At 57.9% G+C, this 24,930-nt stretch overlaps 1 protein-coding gene across 2 annotated transcripts in view; it reads left to right on the plus strand.

Moving 5' to 3' along the window:
* LOC117651551 (hemicentin-1) overlaps positions 1-24,930 on the plus strand; it is a 96,389-nt gene that overhangs the window by 61,266 nt on the left and 10,193 nt on the right. Inside the window, exons 8-19 of one of the 2 annotated variants that reach the window (XM_034395651.1) lie at positions 7,995-8,106; positions 19,150-19,331; positions 19,611-19,714; positions 19,892-19,945; positions 20,335-20,551; positions 20,749-21,012; positions 21,084-21,449; positions 21,521-21,787; positions 22,059-22,316; positions 22,966-23,001; positions 23,645-23,785; positions 24,615-24,648. In XM_034395651.1, coding sequence (XP_034251542.1) covers positions 7,995-8,106; positions 19,150-19,331; positions 19,611-19,714; positions 19,892-19,945; positions 20,335-20,551; positions 20,749-21,012; positions 21,084-21,449; positions 21,521-21,787; positions 22,059-22,316; positions 22,966-23,001; positions 23,645-23,785; positions 24,615-24,648 — 2,035 coding nt within the window. The remainder of the gene's footprint in view (positions 1-7,994; positions 8,107-19,149; positions 19,332-19,610; positions 19,715-19,891; positions 19,946-20,334; positions 20,552-20,748; positions 21,013-21,083; positions 21,450-21,520; positions 21,788-22,058; positions 22,317-22,965; positions 23,002-23,644; positions 23,786-24,614; positions 24,649-24,930) is intronic. The other variant, XM_034395652.1, reaches the window with a different exon arrangement.

The following is a 24,930-nucleotide window of genomic DNA, read 5'->3' on the forward strand; positions in this document are numbered from 1 at the left end:
CCGCCCCGGCCGCCAGCCCCTATTATATTGTTAGGATACGCGCTTGGTTTCTGGACTCGAGAGTAAAAGCACGCTGACACCTTCATTTGTGTATAGTAGTTTTAAGTATGTTTCAAGTGTGAAGGTATCATCTGCTAAAAAAGGGGGATGAATCGAGGATAAAACGGCAACGCATCGGCGGTTCGCGCGGCTAGCAGGCGCACTTTGTTGTCGGGAACAGGTGGTGGGCCTCTCCGGGAGAAGGTTTGAATGGTCGCGGGAAGGAAAAGGTGATGGCTCTGGATCGCTCTGGATGGCGCTATAAAACGTCGGGCCTCGGTCTCGGCCGGGGTCTCGGTGGGCAGCGAGCTTAGCGCAAGCTGGGGCACTGCTTGCAGTGGGCCAGGTTGCCGCCGCGCTGCCAGGCCGCGCTAAAGACGTGTTGCGTTATGGCAGTGTATCGTGGCCCAGCACGGCCGCCCCGTAAATCCCGTCCACACCTGTCGTCCCGTCTCTCTCTCTCTCTCGCACTCACGGGGCTGCCCGCCGGCCGCAGGGGGTGCGAGAGAGACGGAGGATGCTTGAATTTATCGGCAGGTTCGGGCCGCGTGCGTGATTCCCGTGCTTGCGAGGATTTAGAAAACAGGATTTATTTTTGGCGCGCCGCCACCGCCTGTTCTAATTGCCGTCCAGTGCAGCCAACTTCGCCGATACAGGGATTCGGCCCCGGTGCCTCCAGGCTCCAGGCTGCTTGGCAGTCAAGCGAGGAGACCGCCGACGTCGTCCCACTGGAAATCAAACTGCGCCATGCTTCCTTCCATCGCCGCGTCGCTCTGTCTCTCTCGCACCCTGCAGGATGCCCCACGAGTGCGAGAGAGACAGAGCCGACGTACGCGGGGCTCGGCGGGACATTAAACGTCGATTACCGACCACGGCGCGGCGCGTCGCTCCGTCTCTCTCGCACGCGCGGGGCTCTTGGCGGGGCTCTCCGCTTGTGTGCGAGAGAGACGGACCGGCCGGCCCCTCGGCTCTCGCAATTCGTTCGAAGGAGAAATGGGCGTCAGCGGTGACGGCGAGAGTTTTCCGGAAAAAGCAGGGAAACTCGGTGCGAGCGGGGCGCGTACTCGAACGCCGCCGGGCGTCGGGAAAAACGAAAAACGGAAAACCGCGGCTGGAGTCGAACTCCGGTCCCAGGGCTTGTTGGGTCGCCTCTCCGCCGCGCCGATTTCCCGCCGGGCCGCACTTCGAACTCGGTACTTGGTGGCGGCGAAGGTCCCCGCCGACCAGCCAGCCGCTGGCCTCAATCAATTTCAAAGCCATTCGCCGAGGGTTTTTTTGTGTTTTGGAGGTTGGCTTCGTGGAACGCCGCGTCCTTGGCTACCTCGCCGCGCTGCGACCGCGCCGCGGCTGCCGCTTGGCGCCCCGAACAAGAGTTGAGCGTCACCAAGCCAAGCGGCCTTATCTCGCAGCCACACATGTTATTTCGCTATCTCTGTCTCTCTGTCTCTCTCCCCCTGCGGCGCCGCCCCCTCCCCCCCCCCCGCCCGGCCCCCTGCTTCTTATCCAATGAGCGCCAAGGCGTAGGACATCCGATATAAGTTGCCTTTGATGGGGGGTCCCCCAGGATAAGAATCGCTACCCGTGTCGTCCCAGGCCCAGGCCCAGGCCGAGCAGGCGGTGTGCGTGGCCAGGCTCGCAAACTTTGCATCCGTCTCTCTCTCTCTCTCTCTCTCTCTCTCTCTCTCTCTCTCTCTCTCTCTCTCCTCTCTCTCTCTCTCTCTCTCTCCCTCTCTCTCTCGCTCTCTTTTTCCCTCTCGCCGTTTCCCCCGCGATCTCTGCCCGGAATGAGGGCCGCTTTCGAACGCGGTGCGCGTGATTTATACCTCCAAGGAGTTGGCGGGGCCGCGTGCGAGAGAGACGGAGAGAGGGAAACGCGGCGAGAGGGAGAGAGAGAGACGCCAGGTGCAAGCAGCTCGCGGCGGGGCCGCCATGAGGCCACCGCCAGCAACGCCCCGGGAATGCGACTCAGCGGCACCTGCGTTTTGAACGGCAGAGCGAGGGTTGTCTTCGTCGCTCTGTCCCTCTCGCACCCATGCGGCGTCCTGTGTGGGTGCGAGAGAGACAGACCGGACCCCCGGATTCAGCTCGCTGCCCAAAATATCCTTTGGCCGCACGGCGGCACTGAGCACGCCGGGCAGGGCGACGGCAAACTACCCGGAACGGATTGATTTCTATTTCACAGCGTAGTCGTCCCGTTAAACAATTTATTTCAAGGAGCTGCCGGGTCCTGCCAGGAGCCCCCGTGTCCTGGCCCGGCGTGTCAGTGCCAGCAGTCGAAACTTTGCCCGGTCTTCCGAATTAGAGATCCCTGGGCCGAGGCCGAGCGAGGCAGGTCGGGGAGGTACTGTCTTGGACCGTTTTCTGCGCGGGGAACGCGGGGGCCATTAGATTGGGGTGCCGCCCTCCCCACACCACGCCGTGCGGAGTATTCTTGGCCCTGGTTTGGGTTCCAGCTCCACATCCTCCGTCCCCCGGGCCCCCCCGGCCCCCCAGGTCCCCCCAGCCCCCCCGGATCCCCACTCCGATTGGTTCAGCCCTTTGACACGGGCGAACAACCACAGCGATATATTTGGGTGGGCGCTCGGAGCGCATCCCAGCGTGGAGGAGGGGCTTCAACCGTTACAGCTGGTTCCGGTAGCGGGCAGTGTCTCGCGGCTCCCTGCCTTCTTTCCCGCGCCGCCGCCCCCCCCGCCGCCCCCGCCGCCCCCGCCCCACCGGCCAGCACCCCATCCCCACCTCGTCCGCGACTGACTCTGAGTAGGCCTCCCCGCCTTTTTATGCCTTTTTAATAAGAGCTCTCGGAGTTCGTCGTTATAGTAAATATTTTTATTATGCTTCAATTTTTTTTATATATAAAGTCTTTTCCCTCTCCTCCGCGCCCCTCTCCGCAGCACAGTGGTGGTTCAGTCTTAAGAGGGGGAAGATTTCTCGGGACATTTAGCCTCGGAAACGAAGCAAGGAGTGGGGGCTCAAGTGCCCACCAGATGCACCTGGCAGCGGACTGCACTGGTAAAATAAATATTTTTCTTTAAAAAGAAATCAGAAATCGTGGCATAGAGGACCACGTTATGAAGGAAGAAAGAAAACTAACTGCCACGCTGCTGATTCTGCTCGTTGTTCTTCGCAGGCTCATGCTCCGGAGAGGAAAGGGGGTGGGGGGTGGGAGTGGGAGTGGGGGTAGGAGTGGGGGAGGGCGTGAAAGGCACTGCAATGATGTGGCCGATGAAAGCGGCATTACGCCAGCGGCAAAGAAACGCAATGAATGTAACGCAAGGTCAGAGCTCCCCTCGGCGTGTTTTTTGAAATGATAAAGACATTCGGTAGGTGGGGCGGCGGTGGAGGGGCGAGTCGCAAAATGTATGGCAATGAGTGCTGTTTTTTGCTTGTTTTTTGTTGTTGTTTTCCCCCGTGTTTTTCGCGGGCGAGTGAGGGCTGAGGATCGGACTTGCGGGATCTGGAGACTTGGAGGCGGTAAACACGGACGAGGCCGCGAGGGTCATTTCCCATTTCCACCATTTTCACGAGGAAAAACACACGTGCAGCGAGCGCAGCCCGCCAGCTGGTCGCTTTTTAGTCAAATGGGACGACCGGACCGAAAAATAAACGGCAGCCCGGTAAAAAGAACCAGCCAGCCGGCCGCGGGCAAAGAACACCAGAGTGCCACACGGTAGTGGTGTCGCCCAGCTCGGCCTGCTGGGGCCCTTTTTCGTTTTGGTGCGCCCGATCTGCAGGACAGCACTCTAGCATTGACACCGGGTCCAGCTGGGACATCCCTCCCCCTCCCCCTCCCCTCCCCCTCCGCCATGGCCTTTGCACCGAGCGAGTGACACAAATCTGGCTCAGCGTCCGTGCCGCCCTTGCAGCAGCACGCCAACTGGCTGGTTTTAGTTTTGAAGAGCGGCTCGCTCCACAGTGGGCCAGAAGACCGGTGGAGGCGGCTAAAATTCTCGACGCGTTTTGAGCTCCAGAGTCATTAAACAGGACTCGAACCGAACGTGTGACCCCACCAATGGATTGCTCGTTCGGACAGCAATCCATTGGTGGGGTCACACGTTCGGTTGGAGCTCAAAACGCGTCCAGGATTTTGACCCCTTCTACCGGTCTTTGTTTGCCTGCGACCCACCTTCCTGGCGGCAAGGTAGACTCGCCACAAACTTGGCGCGAGGCATAAATAACCTATCTTTCAGCGAGAAAGATGACGGCCACTCGGCGGCGTGGGTTCGAATCCCGCCGACGCCCCCTCCCTTTTTCCCGGGGCCGCGACCCCGTTCCGGAGAGCCGCTCCACGGAACGCCCCAAAGCTCTCAAGAAAGGGAATGTTTTCCTCATCGCCGATGAAAACTAATCGAATTTCATCCCGGCGTCCAGGCCTTCCTTTCCGGGGCCGCCGCGTGATTTACGGTTTGCTTTATTTCCACTTTTCGCGGCGACCTGTGAAACGCGGAGCGTGGAACGGAGCGTGGAACGGAGCGTGGAACGGAACGTGGAACGGAACGTGAAATGTGGCGGGGAGAACCGAGTGCACGCCGCGAACCGCGATCGCGCTGCGGCACGTAGCGAGCGCAGCGGTCGCCCTGATGACGTCTGCTGCTTCGGCAGCGCGCGCACAGTGCGCCAGAAGACCGGTGGAGGCGGCCAAAACTCTAGACGCGTTTTGAGCTCCAGAGTCGCTAACTGGGCCTCGAATCGAACGTGTGACCCCACCAATGGATTGCTCTCCGAACGAGGAATCCATTGGTGGGGTCACACGCTCGGTTCGAGTCCTGTATAGTGACTCTGGAGCTCAAAACGCGTCTAGGGTTTTGTCCGCCTCCACCGGTCTTCTGGCACACTGTGGCGCAGCAGGCTTGGAGCTTCGCGCGTCTGCCGTCGGAGGGCGCTGGCAACGCGGCGCTGCGCTCGCTCGCTCTCCACCCGGCAGGCTTCGGTCCGCTCCGTCACGACCTCACCGGCCGGCCGCCTCGGAGGCCTCAAATTGGAATTTAATTAAGTGACTGATAGTGATGTGGTGCCCAACAACCCCGCTGCGGCCTGGGCCTGGCTGGGCCCCGGGGCGGGCAGATGGGGGGCCCAACGGTCACCTTGGAACGCTGGCATCTTTGCGTGCGGTGCGGCGCTGTGCGGCGCTGTGCGGCGCTCTGCGGTCGCTCGGGCCCGGCCGAACCGAACGCACTGCGGTGAGGTGAGGTTAGGTTGCCCCGGCGGGGCGGTGCGGACCCGCACGGCACGTCGCGTGGGTGTGAGAGAGACAGCGACACTGGAGGGAGGCCGCCGTTTGAAGGTCTCGGTAATGCTGCGGTGTGTCGACCGTTCGACCAGTGGATGTGCTGACCTTCGAGTGCGGTTTGTTGACAAACGGGCACGGCACTGTTTGTCAGCGAATCTGACGTCACGTTTAAACGAATGTGGCACGGTATAAACAGGAGGTTCACTCGACATTTTTTCGAAACGTACTCGCCGCTCATGGCTGCCCATGGCTGCAGTCTGATTCCAAGCGTCGTTTTCGTCGCTCTGTCTCTCTCGCACTCATGGGGCGTCCCTTGCTGGTGCGAGAGAGACAGAGCGACGAAAACGACCCTCGGCATCAGCGCGCTGGCCATGGCGCGCACCGCAGCGCTGAGGGGCAGCCGTCAAGCCCCACAAGGGAGGGGAGGACATGAGCATGGTGGTGCCCTACGGCGTCCCCCGCGCTACTCAGTTACACCCCTGGATGATCGTGTGCACAACGGAGGACCTACAAGTCCGTCCACGGGACGCGTGTTCCTGGCCGTCGCACGCCGACGGCCGAATCCGGGCGGACATTTCCTGGCAGTGTACCACCACGACGCACAGTGGGCCAGAGGACCGGTGGAGGCGGCCAAAAATGTAGACGCGTTTTGAGCTCCAGAGTCGCTAGACAGGCCTCGTACCGAACGTGTGACCCCACCAATGGATTGCTCTCCGAACGAGGAATCCATTGGTGGGGTCACACGTTCGATTCGAGTCCTGTATAGCGACTCTGCAGCTCAAAGCGCGTCTAGAGTTTTGTCCGCCTCCACCGGTCTTCCGGCCCACTGTGCGACGCCGGTGCGGTTTCATCAGCGAAAACGTGACACTTCTTCCGAGAGGCTTGGCGAGACGCTCTCGGCGAGGGAGCCGCACTCTTTATTGACACCGGGCAGCTGGCGCGTTCGGCCGACCGATTCCGAGAGTCGCTTTCGTCGCTCTGTCCCTCCCGCGGGGTGCCCGTGAGCGCGAGAGAGACAGCGCGACGAAAACGACTCTCGGAATCGGTCCGCTGTTATGCGGTCAATAAGGGAGCGGCCAGCACTGACAGTGCACTGACAAGGGCCTGGCGCTCCTTTAATTAGCAGTGAGTGGCGAGCTGCCCCAGCTTGCGTTGACACAGCCCCCCCCTCTCCCCCCCCTGGCTCCGCCCTGGACACACGAGGTGCAAAATGCGGCCACGCGTTGTCCCCTGCGAATGTGTGAGCCCGAAGTCATTAGGGTTGCATAATAAAAAGAAACGCGTGGAAAAAAATCCGTTAGCGGTATTTGAACCCAGGAACGTAGCAATTTCACTTTCGCCCGAGATCGTATACCCCCCGCTTGCTAAGCGTTCCTGCCACGGACTCAAAACGTTGCACCCAATGGGGGTGTATCTCACTTCGTATTGTAGTATGCTTTTATTTTTTCTCCCACTACTTTTATTATTTTTATTCCTTTTTATAGTTTTTTTTTCCTCTAACCCTTTTGTTGGTGAATTGTCCGCGTCTCGCGTGTGGGCGAGAGAGGAAGAGAGAGTGGGTTGCACTGCAATGCGCTCCTGCTGCATCATTTGTGTGCGCCGCCCCCCCCCCCCCTCGAGAGGCTAGCTTAGCTAGGCTTCCCCGTGCGAGGCTGGCCTGACCTCTCCTTTTCCATACCCCTCGGGCTAAAGGAGTCTAATTAAACGTCACGTCTTGGTGCCCCTCGAGCTCTTGGCTCTGTCTCCCGGCCCCTCCCGGCGAAGCCCCCCACACACACACACACACACACACACACGCTGCACCATATACTTCCCCGCCGCCGCGCGGCGCGTACTTGGGATCGCCGTATGAGAAATTCGTCCCGGATAGCAACTTTGCAATCGACTTTCTCCGTCCAAAACTTTTCCCTCTCGTTCCTCAAATCGCCTCATCTCCGCGTTCCGCGCGCGCGCATGTATGCCGTCCCGCTATCTTCATCTGGGAAGCCCGCCGCGACCACGTGGGGTGCACACACACACACACACACACGCACGCCCACGCCCACCTTCCGCCGTAGTCCCCACCACCCACGTTGCGGTACACACTTGCAGCGGCGGTCCGATTCCGAACACTGCTTGGATCTTCGTCTCTCTCGCACTCTGCTGACGGCCTGACGGGACGCGCCCACGTGTGTGTGGTGTGTGTGTGTGTGTGTGTGTGTGAGAGAGAGAGAGAGAGAGAGAGAGAGAGGGTCCGCGCGGTCGGCTTGTTATTCATCTGTTTCTGCCGGTGCAATTTCCGACCCGGCTCGGCCGACTGCCCCGCCGCCTTAAAGTCCCCCCGCAGCCCCTCGAAATAAAGTTGCAGGAATGGTGCGTGTGTGTGCGTGTGTGTTTTTCGGACGCGGCCCTCTTGAGCGCGGTGGCGCACGGTGTAGGGTCGCGCGGAGGATATTACTTTCGCACTTTGCTTCCGCCTCCGTCTTTCCGTCTTTGCGAGTGAGCTCACCTGCAGACTGAGAGTGGTCGCTCTGTCTCTCTCGCACCTGTACGGCACGCCCCGCGAGAGCGACAAAGACAGAGCTAGGAAGACGGCCCTCGGGATCTGGCTGCAGCGTCTCGCGTGGAGCGAAAGTGGGGTTATGGAAACAAAAAAAAATGGCCGGCTTCATCTGTGGCAACTTCCTCTTTCAGACAAGAGTCGTGTGTTGATTTTTTATTTTAACGTGTGTGATACTTGTGGTTTCAGACCCGCCCATCGTGTCGGTGACTCCCGACAACGTGACCGTCAACGAGTCCACCGACATCCTGCTGTTCTGCCAGTACGAGGCCAACCCCGCCACTCTCAAGAGCGTCAAGTGGTGAGTCGGCCAGCCAATCATTCGTCGATGACGTCACCACGAGTCAATCTGCGACACGCCGTGGCGAGACCATTGTTCTGCAGTTTTGCCTGGAAAGAGTCCGCAAAGCGCTGTGCTGCAGCCGAAAACGACAACAACGACCAAAAGTCGAGCGTCAGCGGAAAACTTTAGTTTCTGCATCTCATTATGTATTCCCCGACACGTGCTCGCCACTCCACTATTTTAGAGTGGTAATTAGCTTTGAAGCGCATGCAGGCTGATGCTGAAGAGTCTGTCTCGCTCGCGCGTGAGTGCGACGGAGACAGAGTGACTGGGCCAGAGAAGACGGTAACAGTGTGCTTGCACGGCACCGCACTGCTCAGGGCGCCAGGCGAAATAACTCGATTGGTGGTCCCGGGTCGATGTGATGGGCTGCCTCTCTCTCTCTCTCTCTCTCTCTCTCTCTCTCTCTCTCTCTCTCTCTCTCTCTCTCTCTCTCTCTCTCTCTCTCTCTCTCTCTCTCCCTCGCTCTTACTCCATTACTAGCCCAGGGCGAAGCAGGCAATGCGGCCCCTGCACTGGGATGCTGTCTGTGCTGTGTTACGGTGTAGGAGTCGAGCGCCGCCCTCGTGGCCCTTCCAAGAAGGTGGAAGGGTCGCGGGTTCGAATCCCGGCGCCGGAGGACGCTTTTCCCTTCCGTGACGAGTCGGCCTGGGAGTCCTCGGAGAGGACCTCGCCGATAACGGGAGTGCGGCCGCGCGCACTAGCCGCGCTAAAACACCATTTATTGCGGGGATTATGTAGCTTTATGGCTTTCCGATAATAGAAAGGGCAGTATAAGGGCCGCCGCGCCCCGCCCCGCCCCGCCCCGCCCCGCCGCGCCCTTTCGGCTTCGCCTTGTGGAGCACCTCGGTGACCTGCAAAGACGGCCGGTCCCCGTCGAGCTGCTTCTTTCGGCATGGGCATGGCCTGCCCCGCCCGGTTCCGAGAGTCGTCTTCGTCGCTCTGTCTCTCTCGCGCCTGTACGGAACGCCCCGTGAGTGCGAGAGAGACAGAGCGACGACTCTCGGAATCAGTCTGCCGGGCCGTCCGGCCGGGCAGGGCCTGGCCGCCACAAAGGGGGAGGACGACGGGGACCTCCGCGACCACAATCCCCCAAGCCTTGCCCTGCTTTCTGTCTGTCTGTCTGTCCGTCCGTCTGTCCGTTTGCCTTGGAGACAAAAACGGCGACGCTGCCTGGCACCGGACGGAGGGCGCTGAGGGCGAGGCGGGGCGGGGCGGGCACATGAATCATACCCTTGAGTAAGGGCTGGGCGCGATAAGGCTGCGGCGCCGTCGAGGAGCTCGGCGACGTTGACAACCCTCTTCGAGTACTTGTTATGACCCCGCCGGCCAGCGCGACCCGTCTCCCTCGCACCCTCGGGGCGTCCCGAAGGGTGCGAGAGAGACAGAGCGCCGCCGCGCAGTGGGCCAGAAGACCGGCGGAGGCGGTCAAAACCCCGGAAGCGTTTTGAGCTCCAGAGTCGCTAAATGGGACTCGAACCGGACGTGTGACCCCACCAATGGATTGCTCTCCGAACAAGGAATCCATTGGTGGGGTCACACGTTCGGTTCGAGTCCTGTTTAGCGACTCTGGAGCTCAAAACGCGTCTAGAGTTTTGGCCGCCTCCACCGGTCTTCTGGCCCACTGTGCGCCGCTCCAACAGGTGCGGCGGACGATCGGGCAGCTTCCGTCCTTGTCTCACCAGCCGCAGGTTAATGAGAGCGAGGAGAAGGCGGCTGCCGCTGCACTTTGCGTGGATGGCTGGGACGCGGAGGGATCCCGGATTTCTTTGCCGCCAAAGTTGCCCCGCCGCTCGGTCTGTCTGCCTGTCCGTCCGTCCGCCCGCCCGCGTCGCGTCTCGCCCTATCCGCTTACCTCGCATGAAATCAATCACGGAACGATAACGTCGCGGCCAGTGGGGCCCAGCGGGGCCCAGCAGGTCCCGGCCCTTTCAGTCGCCGCCCCTCCCCTCCGCGCCCCGCGCCGCCCCCGCCATGACGAGGCCCTTCGCGACTAGATGGCCGTCCGAGCGCGCCGACCCTCCCCCTCTCTCTCGCACCCCTACGGGGCGGCCCGTGCGTGCGACAAGGACAGTGGAAATGGGGCAGCTCGGGCAGGTGCTGCGAGGAAATGTGCCAATCGGTCGTGCTGGGAGTCGGACTCCTGGAGGACCTCCGATGACGCGCGGCTCACAGTAGGCCAGAGAACCGGTGGAGGCGGCCAAACTTTCGGACGCGTTTTGAGCTCTAGAGTCGCTAAACAGGACTTGAACCGAACGTGTGATCCCACCAATGGATTCCTCGTTCGGAGAGCAATTCATTGGTGGGGTCACACGTTCGGTTCGAGCCCCATTTAGCGACTCTGGAGCTCAAAACGCATCTAGAATTTTGGCCGCCTCCACCGGTCTTCTGGCACACTGTGCGCCTGCTGGGAAAAAAATTGAGAACAAAACCCTGCATAGCCCAAGGCCCCGGGGGTACGGGTACTGTGCTCCTCGCTTGAGTGACTTCGAATGCGGCTTGGGAAACTCACGCTCCGCTGGTTCTTCGCTAGTCACGTTAGAGGACCACATCGGGCCTCTGCAGTGGCGTGGCCGAGGGCGTGCCACTCCGGTAAACCGCTGTGCAAACGGAACGTAATGAATGTGAAAACAGTTTGTGGACGTGTTGGTCGCGAGGACTGTGCGGCCGTGAGCGGCCGTCAGGGCTGCGGCTGGATGAGCGATTAGGTCGCATCGCCCCCAGCTGTGTGTCAGGGCGCCCCGCCCCGCCCCGGCCTGTCCCTGCCGCCATATTATTGCTTCCCCATCTAATTTTCTAATTTTCGAGCCTAACTCGACCCCCGTCCTGAACCCAACCCACACGGTGCACCGGCCGTGGCGTCCGTCCCTGAGGCGTGTCTGCCTGGCTGCCCGCCCGCACAGTGGGCCAGAAGACCGGTGGAGGCGGCCGAAACTCTAGACGCGTTTTGTGCTCCAGAGTCGCTAATGGGACTCGAACCGAACGTGTGACCCCACCAATGGATTGCTTTCCAAACGAGGAATCCATTGGTGGGGTCACACGTTCGGTTCGAGGCCTGCTTAGCGACTCTGGAGCTCAAAACGCGTCTAGAGTTTCGGCCGCCTCCACCGGTCTTCTGGCCCACTGCGGGGCCGTTGCTGGGCTGGGAGAGGAGGGTCTCCGCTTTCCAGGGGATTAACAGGCAATCTGCTGCTGTGTTTGCGGACGTCCCGAACTTGGCGCGGTTCGCTGTGCGGCTGTGGCCTGCGTGGTGGGCGGGCCGGAGGGGCCAGGCAGTTCTTACTCCCTGAACCTGCCGCTGGCGTGGCTGGCGTCCTCGGTGGCGGAGCCCGGCACGGCACGGCACGGCAGAACCGCAGTGTTGTCCATCCTGGTCGGAGCCCGGTGTGAGGAAAGCCCGGCACCACTGGGTAAACAAGCTGTACGCGCCGCGGTGAAAAAAGTATCGATGTAGAGTACACACACAGTGCTTCGATTGAAAAATAAATTCAAAATTGAAATTTTTTCTCCCTCGCTGTTTCCTGTTTGCTGGCCGCGCTATCGTGGGACTCCACCAAGTGACTGGCCGGGCGGGCGTCGCCGCTGTCGCGCTGCTGTGCTGCTGCTGGCCAGAGAACGACGATCTATTGAAAAATATTTACGACTGGAGCGATAAAAAGGCCGCAGCAAATGATTTACGCGGCCGAGGCGGCGATTCCGAGAGCGCGTCGCTCCGTCTCTGTCGCACTCACGGCGGAGCGTACGAGAGAGAGAGAGAGAGAGAGAGAGAGAGAGAGAGAGAGAGAGAGAGAGAGAGAGACGGTGCGATACGCTTCGGCAGCGCGACACGGCCCCGCTCATAAGGACCCTTACGATCACCACTGTAAACAGAAACGATCCGTTTGAGCACTAATAAATCGAGATTGGTCGAGATAGCGGTGGCGGCGGCAGCGGCGGGGAGGACGAGTCTTTTATGCCCCGCCTTGCTGGCTGCCTGCCTGACTGTCCCGCCTTTCTGCTGCCACAGCGGGCCGCCGAAGCACTGGGATAACAATTACTGACCGATCTTGTTTCGGTGGGGCCATCAAACGCACGGCCTTGTGTGTGGCCGCGCCACGCGTCCACCGTCAGTCTGTCTCTCTTGCACGCGCCTGGCCCAGCCGAGGCGCTGACCAGCGGCGGCAGCGGTACTCCACGCGCGAGAGACTCTGCGACGACGGCGGGGCGACGGCGAACCCACCTCCGCGCGCGGAGTACCGACACCGACTCTCTTTTTCACAGTGTGGTGCGGGAGGAAGAGACGCAGGGCCCCAAGGACGACGAAGTAGGGGGCGGAACACACACCACACACACACGACAACTTGGGCGCGCTTGGCACCGCGGTCGTGTGAGATATCCGTATCATATGTTAGTCTAGTCCTACTTAGCGGCGCTGCGACTGTGTCGCCGCACGCCACGCCTCGCCGCGCCACGCCGTCGTTAAAAGTTCGAGCGCACACATCGCGGTGCGGGGCACCGAGGCGGCCGAGGCGAAGACAGCCCTGTTTGCGGAGGCGGCGGCGTGAGCCCGCCAACGCATTGGCGGTTGATTGGCAGCGGGACTTTGCAGACTACCAACTCGGTGTGTTGACAGCAGACTCGTCGGTGATTTTCCGCGATTGTTCCGCCTCTATCGCGAGCCAGGGCTCGAACCGGACGTGTGACCCCACCAATGGATTCCTCGTTCGGAGAGCAATCCATCGGTGGGGTCACACGTTCGGTTCGAGTCCCGTTTAGCGACTCTGCAGCTCAAAACGCGTCTAGGGTTTCGGCCGCCTCCACCGGTCTTCTGGCACACTGCGCGGCGCTGGCCTCAGCCTGCGGGGTAGGCAGCCCATCGGGTCGGCGCGTCGGTGCGCGGCGTGCGGCCTACCCTCTCCATTGCAGGCGCCTGCCGCCTCATTCCCAGAGTCATCGCTCTGTCTCTCTCGCACTCATGGGGCGTCCCGAACGGGTGCGAGAGAGACAGAGCGACGAAAACGATTCTCGGAATCGGTGGTGCTGGCTCGCCTGGCCGCGGCGGGGAAAGACGCGAAGGCGTTGATACAGTTTGTTTGGGGAGGGGGAGGGGGGAGGATAGGTGGATTGTGGGGAAATTAGGGCTGCGAAAAGGGGTAATAAGGAACGACTCGGGCCATAAATCCGGGCCCGGCTAACTCTCCGCTGTGGCGAGCCAGGCCGAGCCGGGGGGAGGGGAGGGGGGAGAGCGGGGGGCGGGAAACAAGAAAACACAGCAATGGGTTCGCGCGCCACACCGTGCCGCGCCGTGCCGTATAGCAAGCAGCAGTCGGAAAATCTTTTTCTAAACCCGAAACGTGGCCGGGGTTCGAAACGAGCTTATAATTATGAGAGTGGCGCGGCGCGAGTCTTGGAGCTGCTAACCTCCCCCCTCCCCCATTCGTCGTCCGGGCAGCAGGCATCGCGCGCAGCATCAAGGCGTTCATTTGTGAAACTAATTACTTTTACTATTAAAAACACATAGGCCAGGCCGAGCCGATGGCAAGGAGGGGGGGGGGGGCTGGGCGGTGTGCCAGGGGCATTGCCGATTGCCGCGGGCTGCCAGGGGCGTGGCGGGGCGGGGCGTGGTGGGGCCGAGGGTGGGAAGCACAGACCTGTAACACACCTAGCCACTGGAATCGCTTTTTTGAGGGTTTCTTTCTTTTTTTTTGGTCGACTGCGCTTGGCAGTTTCGCTCTATTTTTTTTTTACTTTTTTTCAGTGTCTAGCCGTATTTTCCACGTGATCCGGCATGCCGGTGAAATGAAGCGGCCGCGGCCCCTACTTCCGGTTCCCGGCCGCTTCCGGCCGTGACGCCGCGCCGCCACACTGGGGGTCGCTGACTGGACTGGGGGTCGCCGTCGTGGCCTCGGGGCGCCGGGCCGCCGGGCACCGACGGTACAATGTAACAAAGTTAGCGGGCAGGCGGGCCAACTTGCGCGCCAAAGCGCCAGGGCGAAATCGGTAGAGACAGTTCGTCAGGCAGACGCTTCATTTATGGTCAGAAAGTGAATGTTAACTCGATTGGGCCAACGAGGGAACTCCGTGCAGTCTCGTCAGTCTTTCTGTCTGCGCGTCCGCTTGTCTGTCTGCCTGTCTGTCTGTCTGTCTGTCTGTCTGTCGCATGTCTGTCTGTCCGCCGTCCGGCCCCCGCCCCTCTTAAATAGCTCCACATTCATTACTATTTATTACGGTGTAGCCGCACCTCGGCCGCCCGCCCTGGACGCCCCAGACCGTCCTAGACCATTACCGGCCCGGCCTCCGACTTATTTGGCGGTGCGATTTACAACCATAGAAGCGTCTATTCCTCGGGCAGCCTTGCCATCCATCGCCTCCCCCAGGGCCAGGGGCGGCCAGGGGCGGCCAGGGGCGGCCAGGGGCCAGAGCGTCTCGCTCGGTCGCGCCCCGTCTCGCCCTTGCGGTGTGGGAACGCTGCCAGCGCTCTCACCTCGGCCCCACCCTCTCTGTCTTTTTGTTTGCGGCTCGTCGCTAAGTGGCTGAAAGTGGCTGCAAGTGGCTGCCCTGATGGCCGGACGCAAAATAGCCTCATACTGTAAATTGCCTCAAATTCCCGCCCCCACGGCCCGGCGGCCCGGTGAGCGATATCCAGCCCAACACTGCTTTCGTCGCTCAGTCTCTCTCACTCCGCGGGGCGGCCCGCAGGGGTGCGAGAGAGACAGCGCGCCGCGGCACAGTGGGTCAGAAGACCGGTGGAGGCGGCTGAAACTCCAGACGCGTTTTGAGCTCCAGAGTCGCTGAATGGGTCTCGAATCGAACGTCTGACCCCACCAATGGATTCCTCGTTCGGAGAGCAATCCATTGGTGGGGTCACACGTTCGGTTCGAGCCCTGTCTAGCGACTCAGGAGCTCAAAACGCGTCTAGTGTTTTGGCCGCCTCCATGGGGCTTCTGGCCCACTGTGTGCGCCGCGCCAAAGCACCCCGTTTCTCAGCGCAGGCCTGCGCGGCCGGGCCGGGGAAAGAGGGTTAATCAAGGGCAAATGATGGACGAATGAGCCGCGGAGCCGCGACCCCAAAGCGGGGAGCCTGTGCTTGTAGGCGAGATGGATCGGCAGGAGGAGGAGAAGAAGAAGAAGTGAGTGTAGAAATCTTCGTGGAGGAAACGAAAAGACTTGCGTTTGATCTTAGCAAAAAAAGGGCTCATGTTTTGACGTTGTCCGAAGCTCTGTGCGTGTGTGTGTGTGTGTATGCCTGTCTACCTGCCTGTTTGTGTCTGCTCACCTGTGTAATAGGCGATGCGGTCATGTGCAACGATGTGTACCGCTCTGCACTGTCATGCGCCTGCAAGGCCGTCCATTTGCTTGCTTCGAACACACACACACACACAGGCACACAGAGGGGCGGGCCACTGCTGCCTCCATCCCCGGCGCGCGTCCCCCTTTTCTTCGCAGTCCCCGTGGGGCGTTACGTTTTGATGAATGCACGGTTTTGTATGCGATCGCGCGCCGTGTCGCGGAAGCGTCGCGAGAGCGGCGAGACGATTGGGGGGGGGGGGGGGGGGGGAGTGGTGTAGCAGTGTAGCCGCGCGCGCCGAGGGCGTGAGTGACACTTGCATTTATTTATGCAGACTGAGAGTAATGGAGAGTCCGCTGTGCTCCCTATTGCCCCCGGCGTGCATCCAGGCGCGGCGCCCCGGATATTTGAGCGGCGCGCTGCGATACGATAGTTGGCGGCAGCCTCATGAGTGCCTCGCTGCCAGCCAAGCGGGGCGGCGCACAGTGGGTCAGAAGCCCCATGGAGGCGGCCAAAACACTAGACGCGCTTTGGGCTCCAGAGTCGCTAAATGGGACTCGAACCGAACGTGTGACCCCACCAATGGATTGCTCTCCGAACGAGGAATCCATTGGTGGGGTCACACGTTCGGTTCGAGGCCTCTCTAGCGACTCTGGAGCTCAAAACGCGTCTAGAGTTTCGGCCGCCTCCACCGGTCTTCTGGCCCACTGTGTGACGCGGCGCGGCGCAGTCTGGTGCACCTAGCGCGGCCACGACGGCCCTGCCCGCTACCCGCGCCAGTCTGGGCCACTGCCGCGCCACGCCACGCCGGCCCGCTCCCCGGGGCACCATTACCATATGAGACAATCCAAAACGGGGCAGTGAGGGGGAAGGGGGAGTGGGTGCATATTTTGCTGTGGAAAGTAGAACGGCGAAAACGCTGGGTAGCGCAGCGGCTCTCAACCTTTCTCGGCTCGCGACCCCAAATTTGAAGCCAAAAATTTCCGCGACCCCCAGGAAAAATTTCGCGACCCCACGGGACCCCTCCTTTAACATGCCACGGCGTCTGATCCGAGGCGGGCATTTTGCTCCCTCAACGGGCAGTTGGTCTTTGGACCTTCCTTTAGCATGCCTTTGTTACGGAGTGCAATTATCAGTCTTAGTTTGGGAGCAGTATTGTCTCAAAGTTGGCCAAAACGCTCAGAAATGTCTGTGAAAAATCGTGTTTTGGGCTGATTTTAAGCAGCCACTGCGTCTGATCCGAGGCGGGCATTTTGCTCCCTCAACGGGCAGTTGGTCTTTGGACCTTCCTTTAGCATGCCTCTGTTACGGAGTGCGATTATCAGTCTTAGTTTGGGAGCAGTATTGTCTCAAAGTTGGCCGAAACGGTCAGCAGTGTCTTTGAAAAATCGTGTTTTGGGCCGATTTTAAGCAGCCACTGCGTCTGATCCGAGGCGGGCATTTTGCTCCCTCAACGGGCAGTTGGTCTTTGGACCTTCCTTTAGCATGCCTTTGTTACGGAGTGCAATTATCAGTCTTAGTTTGGGAGCAGTATTGTCTCAAAGTTGGCCGAAACGCTCAGAAATGTCTATGAAAAATCGTGTTTTGGGCCGATTTTAAGCAGCCACAGCGTCTGATCCAAGGCGGGCATTTTGCTCCCTCAACGGGCAATTGGTCTTTGGACCTTCCTTTAGCATGCCTTTGTTACGGAGTGCGATTATCAGTCTTAGTTTGGGAGCAGTATTGTCTCAAAGTTGACCAAAATAGTCACAACGGTTTTTCAAAGACACTTGCGACCGTTTTGATCGACTTTGAGACAATACTGCTCCCAAACTAAGACTGACAATCGCACTCCGTAACAAAGGCATGCTAAAGGAAGGTCCAAAGACCAATTGCCCGTTGAGGGAGCAAAATGCCCGCCTCGGATCAGACGCAGTGGCTGCTTAAAATCGACCCAAAACACGATTTTTCATAGACATTTCTGAGCGTTTCGGCCAACTTTGAGACAATACTGCTCCCAAACTAAGACTGATAATTGCACTCCGTAACAAAGGCATACTAAAGGAAGGTCCAAAGACCGATTGCCCGTTGAGGGAGCAAAATGCCCGCCTCGGATCAGACGCAGTGGCTGCTTAAAATGGGCCTAAAACACGACCCCAGCATCACCGCGACCCCTTAAAAAAATTTCGCGACCCCGCTTGGGGTCGCGACCCTAAGGTTGAGAACCACTGGGGTAGCGGGAACAGGAGGCCGCGCTGTCTCTGTCGCCTCGCGGAGGCCGTGGGGGTGCGAGGGAGACGACGCTTCGCTCGGCACCCGGCAGGGCAGGGATGCTTTATCGTGCCGGTACACTGCAGCCACTTGAATGCCTCAGCAGGCGGACAGTTTGAGTCCGACTCGTACTACTCGACGGCGAGACGCTACCCCCGCCGCCACCGGCTTTGTCACGGCGTGGCGGGCCAGACGCGCGGTTGTTTTAAATTATCTCCTCTCTTTCTCTCTCTCCCCCCCACCGTGATTTTCCCTCGTAGTGCCGCGCGCTGCTTTTCGCTTTTTCTACCTGGCGGTTCCTCAAACAATATTATCATTCCATATTTGCCGAATTACTTCTCTTCTTTTTTTTTCTTTTTTTGCTCCTCCCGCGGCTCTCCCCGCCCCCATCGCGCGGCCCTCCTGGAGCACCTGCTGAAGGGACTCGGCGCGCCCATCTCGAGCCCCCCCCCTCCCCCGGGGTCCGTCTGGTGTTTATTTGCAAGGGAGGGGGAGGCGGGAGCTTGCAGTGCGCTCGCTCGCGCACCAGACGCCATGTTTAAGGCAATGAGGTGCCATAAATTCTGTGTTGCTACATCCCTGAATCAGAATGCCGCCGGCGATGGCGCGCGAACCCCCCCCCCCCCCCCCCACCCCCACCCCCTGTCGGCAAGCACGTCACCGCGCCCTCGCACCTTTTTCTCTCTCTGGCGGAGCTGCAAGGCTGCAAACCGAAAATAAGGTTCCGTCTCTTGCCGCTCTCTCTCTCTCTCGCACACTCGTGTCCGCACACCTGTGCCCGTGCTGGGGAATCAGTTCAGGGCCAGCAGGTCTGTCTGCCTGTCTGTCCGTCCATCCGTCCGTCTGTTACGGCGGCAGCCGATGCCTCGGGAGAGTGATGTATGTTGGGGATGGCACTTATCAAATGGAGATCGCGTTGCTGAATGGTGTAATCTGTCTGTTACCCCCACTCTCCCCCCTCCCCCCTCCCCCTTCGCAGACTGACCGGGCCGATGCCCCATTACCGCTCCGACCGGACAGTGGCCGACTGGAGCGGACTGGAGGTGGGGGAGTGGTGGGGTAACCGGAAATAAGGCGTGTAGCTTATGGTGGAGCGCGTCGCGCCGTGGGTAGGCGCCACCCTCCCCCGCACGCCGGTTTAATGGTCGTCTGGGAAAATCTGAAGCGGGGTGGCTTTCTCCGTGAGTCTGGCAGCCCTCGTGGCAGCCAGCGCCGCCCAAATGAGGAATATCGGCGGCGGCGGCGCGTGAATCCACTTTTAAGGTGTCGAGGGGTTGATCCGGCGCCGCCGCCTCCAAAGGCGGCGATTTCATTAGGAGCTCAGCCGAGCGATCCGGCCGCTCTGTCTCCCTCGCACTCGTGGGGCGGCCCGCCGGGGTGCGAGAGAGACAGCGTTCGGCAGGCCGCGTGATTAAAGCAGGGAGGATGAGAGGATATTCCCCGAAGATGGAAAGTAAACTTTTGTTGTTGTTGTCTGTCTGCAGGCGGCGCGACGGCGAGGTGGTGCTGCTGGACCGCAAGGACCACTACGAGGGCGGCACCCCGGACCAGACGACGCTCCTCATCAAGAACTCGACGCGCCACGACCACGGCATGTACACGTGTGAGCTGGAGAACGGCGTGGGCAAGGGCAACTCGTCCAACGGCGTCTACGTCAACATACAGTGTAAGTGGGGCACCGGGGGCACGGGGAAATAACTACAGTCAAATTTGTACACCAAAGTTCATCAAACTTGAAAAATTCACTGAAATTCATCAAAATTTATCGAAATTTGATTGAAATTCGTCAAAATTGACTGAAATTCATTGGAAATGTACACCGAAATTCACAGTGATTTCCCCTTGACCGGGGGTTGATGTCACCAAAAAAAGTGTAACTGGGCATTTTTTTAAAAATTATTTGCTTTTATAAGAAAATGAAAATTGTATTATTTTTTTCCTGCAGTCCGGCCCGTGGTGAAGCTGGAGATGGATCCGCCGACGCCGGTCAGCGAGCTGTCCAAGATGAACATCACGCTGATCTGCCGCGTGGAGGCGGGCAACCCGGACGTGAGTCACTTCCTCATTCTTGATTCATTTTCCCTTTTCCCCGTCGCGTAGGTGCACTTAGTGCGCGGGGCTGTGTCGCGCCAACACGTGTCGCACTAATGGACTGTCGAGCGGAGCGTGCCCCGTCGCTGCTGCCTTCTGATGCATTGATTTCTTAATGTTGTTTCCGCGACACAGACGCTGACGGAAGTGCACTGGTACAAGGACGGCGAGCTCGTCGACCCGGACGAGGTAACGCGACCGGTTTTTCGGTATTTCCGGCGCTTCCGGTGTGCTTGCCGATGGATTGCCGCTCGCTGACTGACGTGACAGTGGGACTAACAGATTGGACGTGCTCCATCGTGCGAATGCCCTGTTTAGCTCGTTCAAAAAAAACCTAACCCTTTTTTAATTTTGTGAATTTTTTTGACTTTTTGCTTTTGCTTTTTGCTTTCAGTGACTAACTCATCCTCAGAGTGTTTTTTTTTTTTTTTTTTGGCGATTTTGCTCGTTTCGAGACGGCGCTGGTTTTCGTGGACTGCTATTGACATTCACCCTGGCTCTTGTTGTTGTTGTTGTTGTTGTTGACTAACGTGTCCAGCTCCCCGCCCCCTGACCTGACCCCGGTGTTGTTTTCGCAGACGCTGCAGGCCGTGCGCTGGCTCCTGGACGGCGAGCTGCTCAAGGAGCTGCCCGACTGCAACTCGACCGCCATGGGCGACTCGTTCTGCGACGTGGACCCCAGCAAGCTGCTGCTCGAGGCCGTGGAGCGCTCCTTCCACGGCAACTACTCGTGCGAGGGCGCCAACGAGGCCGGCTGGGGCCCGGTCTCCGACGACACGCCGCTCATCGTGTACTGTAAGTACTAAAAACTCACAAAATTTCAAAAAAAAAATTAAAAAAAGTAAAAAAAAATTAAAAAAAGTTCAACATTTTTCAAACAAAAAATTAAAATTAAAAAAATAACAAATTTAAAAAAAATTCTAAAATTTTGAAACAAAAACATCAATAAACTATTACATTTGGCGTGTTATTGACGTGTTCCCGTCTTTCAGACCCACCGGGACCGGCGGAGCTGACTCACGACGTGACCGTGGTGAAGAACAGCGCCATCACGCTGAGCTGCGCCGTGTCGGACCTGGGCCGGCCGCCGACGACCACCTTCCGGTGGCTGCGCAACTCGTCGCCCGTCAACAACGTCACCTCGGCCAACTGGACCATCAACCCGGTGACGCTGCGCACGCGCTCCAACTTCACCTGCCTGGCCGTCAACGAGGGCGGCGAGGGCGAGAGCGCCACCGCCGAGATCAACGTCCTGGGTGAGTAGGGCGTCCGCCCGGCCGCGTCCCTTCGAGTGTCACTTCGCCGACTGACCCGGTGCTCTCTCCAGCTCCGCCGTCCTTCATCGAGCGCCTCAACCCGTACGAGGGCGCGCCCTTCAACGCCACGCACATCAACATCTCGTGCCAGGTGGAGTGCCAGCCGCTGTGCGACGTCAACTGGCTCAAGAACGGGCAGCCCGTGGAGCTGTCGCGCGGCGCGGACATGGCCATGTACTCGGTGCGCAACGTGGTGGTGGACCCGGACTACAACCGCGGCGACTTCGACTCGATCCGCTCCACGCTCATCTGGAACATGGCGGCCTGGCCCAACGGCCAGCTGGACCGCGTGCACGACAACGCCAACTACACGTGCCAGAGCTCGGGCAACCCGGTGGGCAACGGCGTCAAGAGCACCACCATCTTCGGCGTCGAGTGTGAGTATCGAACTCTTTTTTGTCAAGTGACTGGCGTTCCTCTGGCTGACTTGCTGCCCCTCTCCTCGCAGACCCGCCGGAGAACATCACCGTGTCCAAGCAGGTGGTGTCGGTGGTGGAGTCCCGCGTGCCCGAGCTGGTGCTGTGCTCGGCGCGCGCCTACCCGGAGGCCAGCTACGAGTGGCGCGCCGAGAACTCGACGGACGAGACGAGCGTGGTGAAGCGCAACAAGCTCATCCTCAACAAGTCGATGCACCGCAAGGACAGCGGCAACTGGACCTGCACCGCCATCAACCGGCACGGCTCCATCTCCACCACCATCCGCATCGACGTGCAGTGTAAGTTCAGTTTGAAAAGTTTCCAATTTTTTAAAAAAATTAAAGTTTTAAGTTTTAAAAAGTTAAAAGTTTAAATTGTTTTAAAGTTACAAGATTACATTTTTCTAAACTTGGAAGTTTAGAATTTTTAACAGCTAAAAATTTTAAAAATTTTAAAAGTTTGAAATTTTTTTTTTAATTCTAGGTTTAAATTTTAAAAAATTGAAGTTGTAAATTGGTAACAATTGAAATTTTTCAATTAATTACATTTTTTTATTTTTCCGGCCCACAGACAAACCTGAATGCACCATCGCGTCGGAGGAGGTGGAGGGCCAGCTGGTGCTGACGTGCATGGTGCGCGCCAACCCGGACCAAGTGAGCTTCACGTGGCGCATCGAGAACTCGAACGAGACGGTGGAGGAGAACGTGGTGAGCCAGGGCCTGCGCAGCCGCCTGACGCTCGACACGCGCGCCGAGGACACGCGCACCTACCTGTGCTACGCCACCAACGCGGTGGGCACGTCCTTCCCCTGCGAGCGCGGCGTGCAAGGTGAGGCACACTGTCATCACTGTTTCGGGCCCGACGCGGAGAGGTGTAGGCTTTGTGGCCAGTCACGGCTTGTAAAGAAAATGGCGGGGCGAGATGTGTTCTGCTGTTGGCTTTTCGGCACCTAGTTTGTCCCCGTCTGCCCGAGCACGCCTCCCAACCACCGATCGGTTGCTTCACGGTCGGGTTGGCTGCCAGGCGGGCCAAATGCTTCGGAGCAGTGTTTAAGCTGCTTGAATTTGCCCTCGTTTGGTTGTGTGTGAGGTAGTTAAGATGGGACTGCCTTCATCACAAGCAGCCCTTGTGTTTATACTTGAAGTGTTTCCGCTTTTGGCCCTTTTGAACTTAGACACTTACATGCCCCCTCTCCTCCCTCCTCGTTCTAACACGTTGAACACTTTCCAAAATAGAATCACGTGTAAATAACCCTCGAGGAGCCGTCGCCCTCTTTCCTTCTCTCTTCTCTATTTCTGTCCTTGTTCCAAAATTCACACATCCCTCGCTTTTGTTTCCTTATCCGTTCACTCGTGTCCCTGCAGGGACCTTCCGTATTTTAATCATACAGATTGGCAATTAGAAATCCAACTTCCAGTAAAATCAAACCACGCTGTTCACTTGTACTAAACCCGACTCCATTATCCTGTGCTTTTAGCCCACTACAAGGAGAAAAGTAGTAAGTTAGCTGCAGGTAATTATATCACGATTCGTTCAGGTACTCTTTTTCTACGAACGTAGTTTTGGAGTAGTTTGGCGCTAGAGGAACTACCCTGACGGGTTGTGCATGGATGCATGATCACGCTTGGACAGCCAGTGAAAAGAATTGTGCCAGCGGTGAACGAAGAGTAGTCGACGTCATGAGTCATAATATTGACCTCAAGAGATAAAAATTCCGAGATGAACAGTTGATAGCTTTTCTTCGTAGTCACAGTTGCATGGAACCCCTATTCTCCATCCTTCAGGCCGCAGCACCAAAGTGGCAATTACCCATCAATATTTGGCCTTAATGTCTTTACTGCGGCCTTGAGTGATGACAGGGTGATGCGATTTATCACATCAGCCACAGGCCCTGCAGCACCCTGAATCTTCTCCTTTTTTCTCTTTCGCCGCCTTTTTCCTGTTTGCCCTCCTTTTTTCGACTTCTTTTTTGTGTTTAGAGAGAGGGTGGGGTAATGGGTCGCACCTCCACTGGCGACCGAACTACACCCGAAACAACGTCGTGCTGTGGCACATCAAAGAATGCTCACACGGCGTCGTTTCGGCGTGTCCGAGATAGTTTTGAGCTGAGCGAGATTTGGACAACCGGGCGCTCACGACAACTCGCTTCGTTGCAGGCAACCTGAGTTGGTGGAAGCGCCTGGAGAACGACAACCTGATGATCATCATCGCCGTGGTGGTCAGCACCATCATCATGGTGCTCATCATCTGCATCATCATCATCCTCGTGTGCAGGCGGAAGCGGGCTGCAGACAAGTGTAAGTACACTGGTAACGCCTCTCGACTGGTTGGTCGTGACTACAGGGTGGGGGGCTAGTCAGTCACTCTCGGTGAGGGACGCAACGTCCCCGCGAGTTCAGTTAGGGTTCAGTTTGCCGTCATGCTGAAATGCCACTTTATTTCAATCTATCTCTATAACATCTAAAGGTAAGTTGGTTAAGAGTTCCTGTATTGCGTTTGCTTGAACAGCCAGTGCTAACTTTCTCTCGGCTTCAGGCAGATGATATATCTAACCGACTTTCTGTTGAGACATGATGCAATATTATCAGCATGACATATTAAACGCATTTCTTTTGTAATGGATCATTTGAATGTAATGTACGGTTTATGATTCGAATGTATTTTTGCCAAACCATCCATGCGGACTTTGTAGGGATGAACTATGAGTCTTGCTTGTGCATGGAGTTGAGTTATTTTTTTCCACGGCACTTGAGAAGAACATGTAGCCCACCTCGTATTTATGTGGGTAGCCTTCTCGGTAAGCTTGCATTGCCGTCGGTTTCGTAGCCATTGAAGTATGAAGCATGAAGCCCATGGCTCAGACTGTTGATTACTAGGAAAATTTTCAAGAAGTTTGCTTTCTTGAGTGCATTTTGGCGCTCTTTCTTACGAATGAGAGAGAGTGAAGTATTTTGGAGCTTGTGCATTAATTCTTTGTGTGTTCGGTTCTTTCTAACAAAAAATATCCTGTTCTCTGTGGGACCTCTTAATTTCATCCCGAAGCAGGACGCGTATTCGTTGTTTTCTCTTCATTTTGTTTGTAACTAACAAACTCATCCATTGTGCTTCTCCAACTTTCTTTTATAGATAATAATCCTGTGGAGCTGGAGGAGAGACAAAAGTAAGTTGACACAAAGTATTAATAGGCTGTTCTTAAAAATGAAAAGAAATATGTGCGCAAACAATTGTCTATTCAGCATGGGAAACGGTTATTAATTGTTCCTTCTCAAAGTTTTCCTTTTGGCCGACTTGGTCAAATGCCTACGTCCTTGTGCTAAATTTCTCTCCCCTTATCCCGTTTCTTGTATATATTCTGACTTCATTTTATCTGCTATAATTTTGTACAAAATATAGCGTTCTGACCTGTGTCGATAGTGTTCTGACCTCTATGGCCCCAAGTGCA

This window comes from Thrips palmi, unplaced genomic scaffold (assembly GCF_012932325.1).
Source record: "Thrips palmi isolate BJ-2018 unplaced genomic scaffold, TpBJ-2018v1 HiC_scaffold_6, whole genome shotgun sequence".
Taxonomy (NCBI): Eukaryota; Metazoa; Arthropoda; class Insecta; order Thysanoptera; family Thripidae; genus Thrips; species Thrips palmi.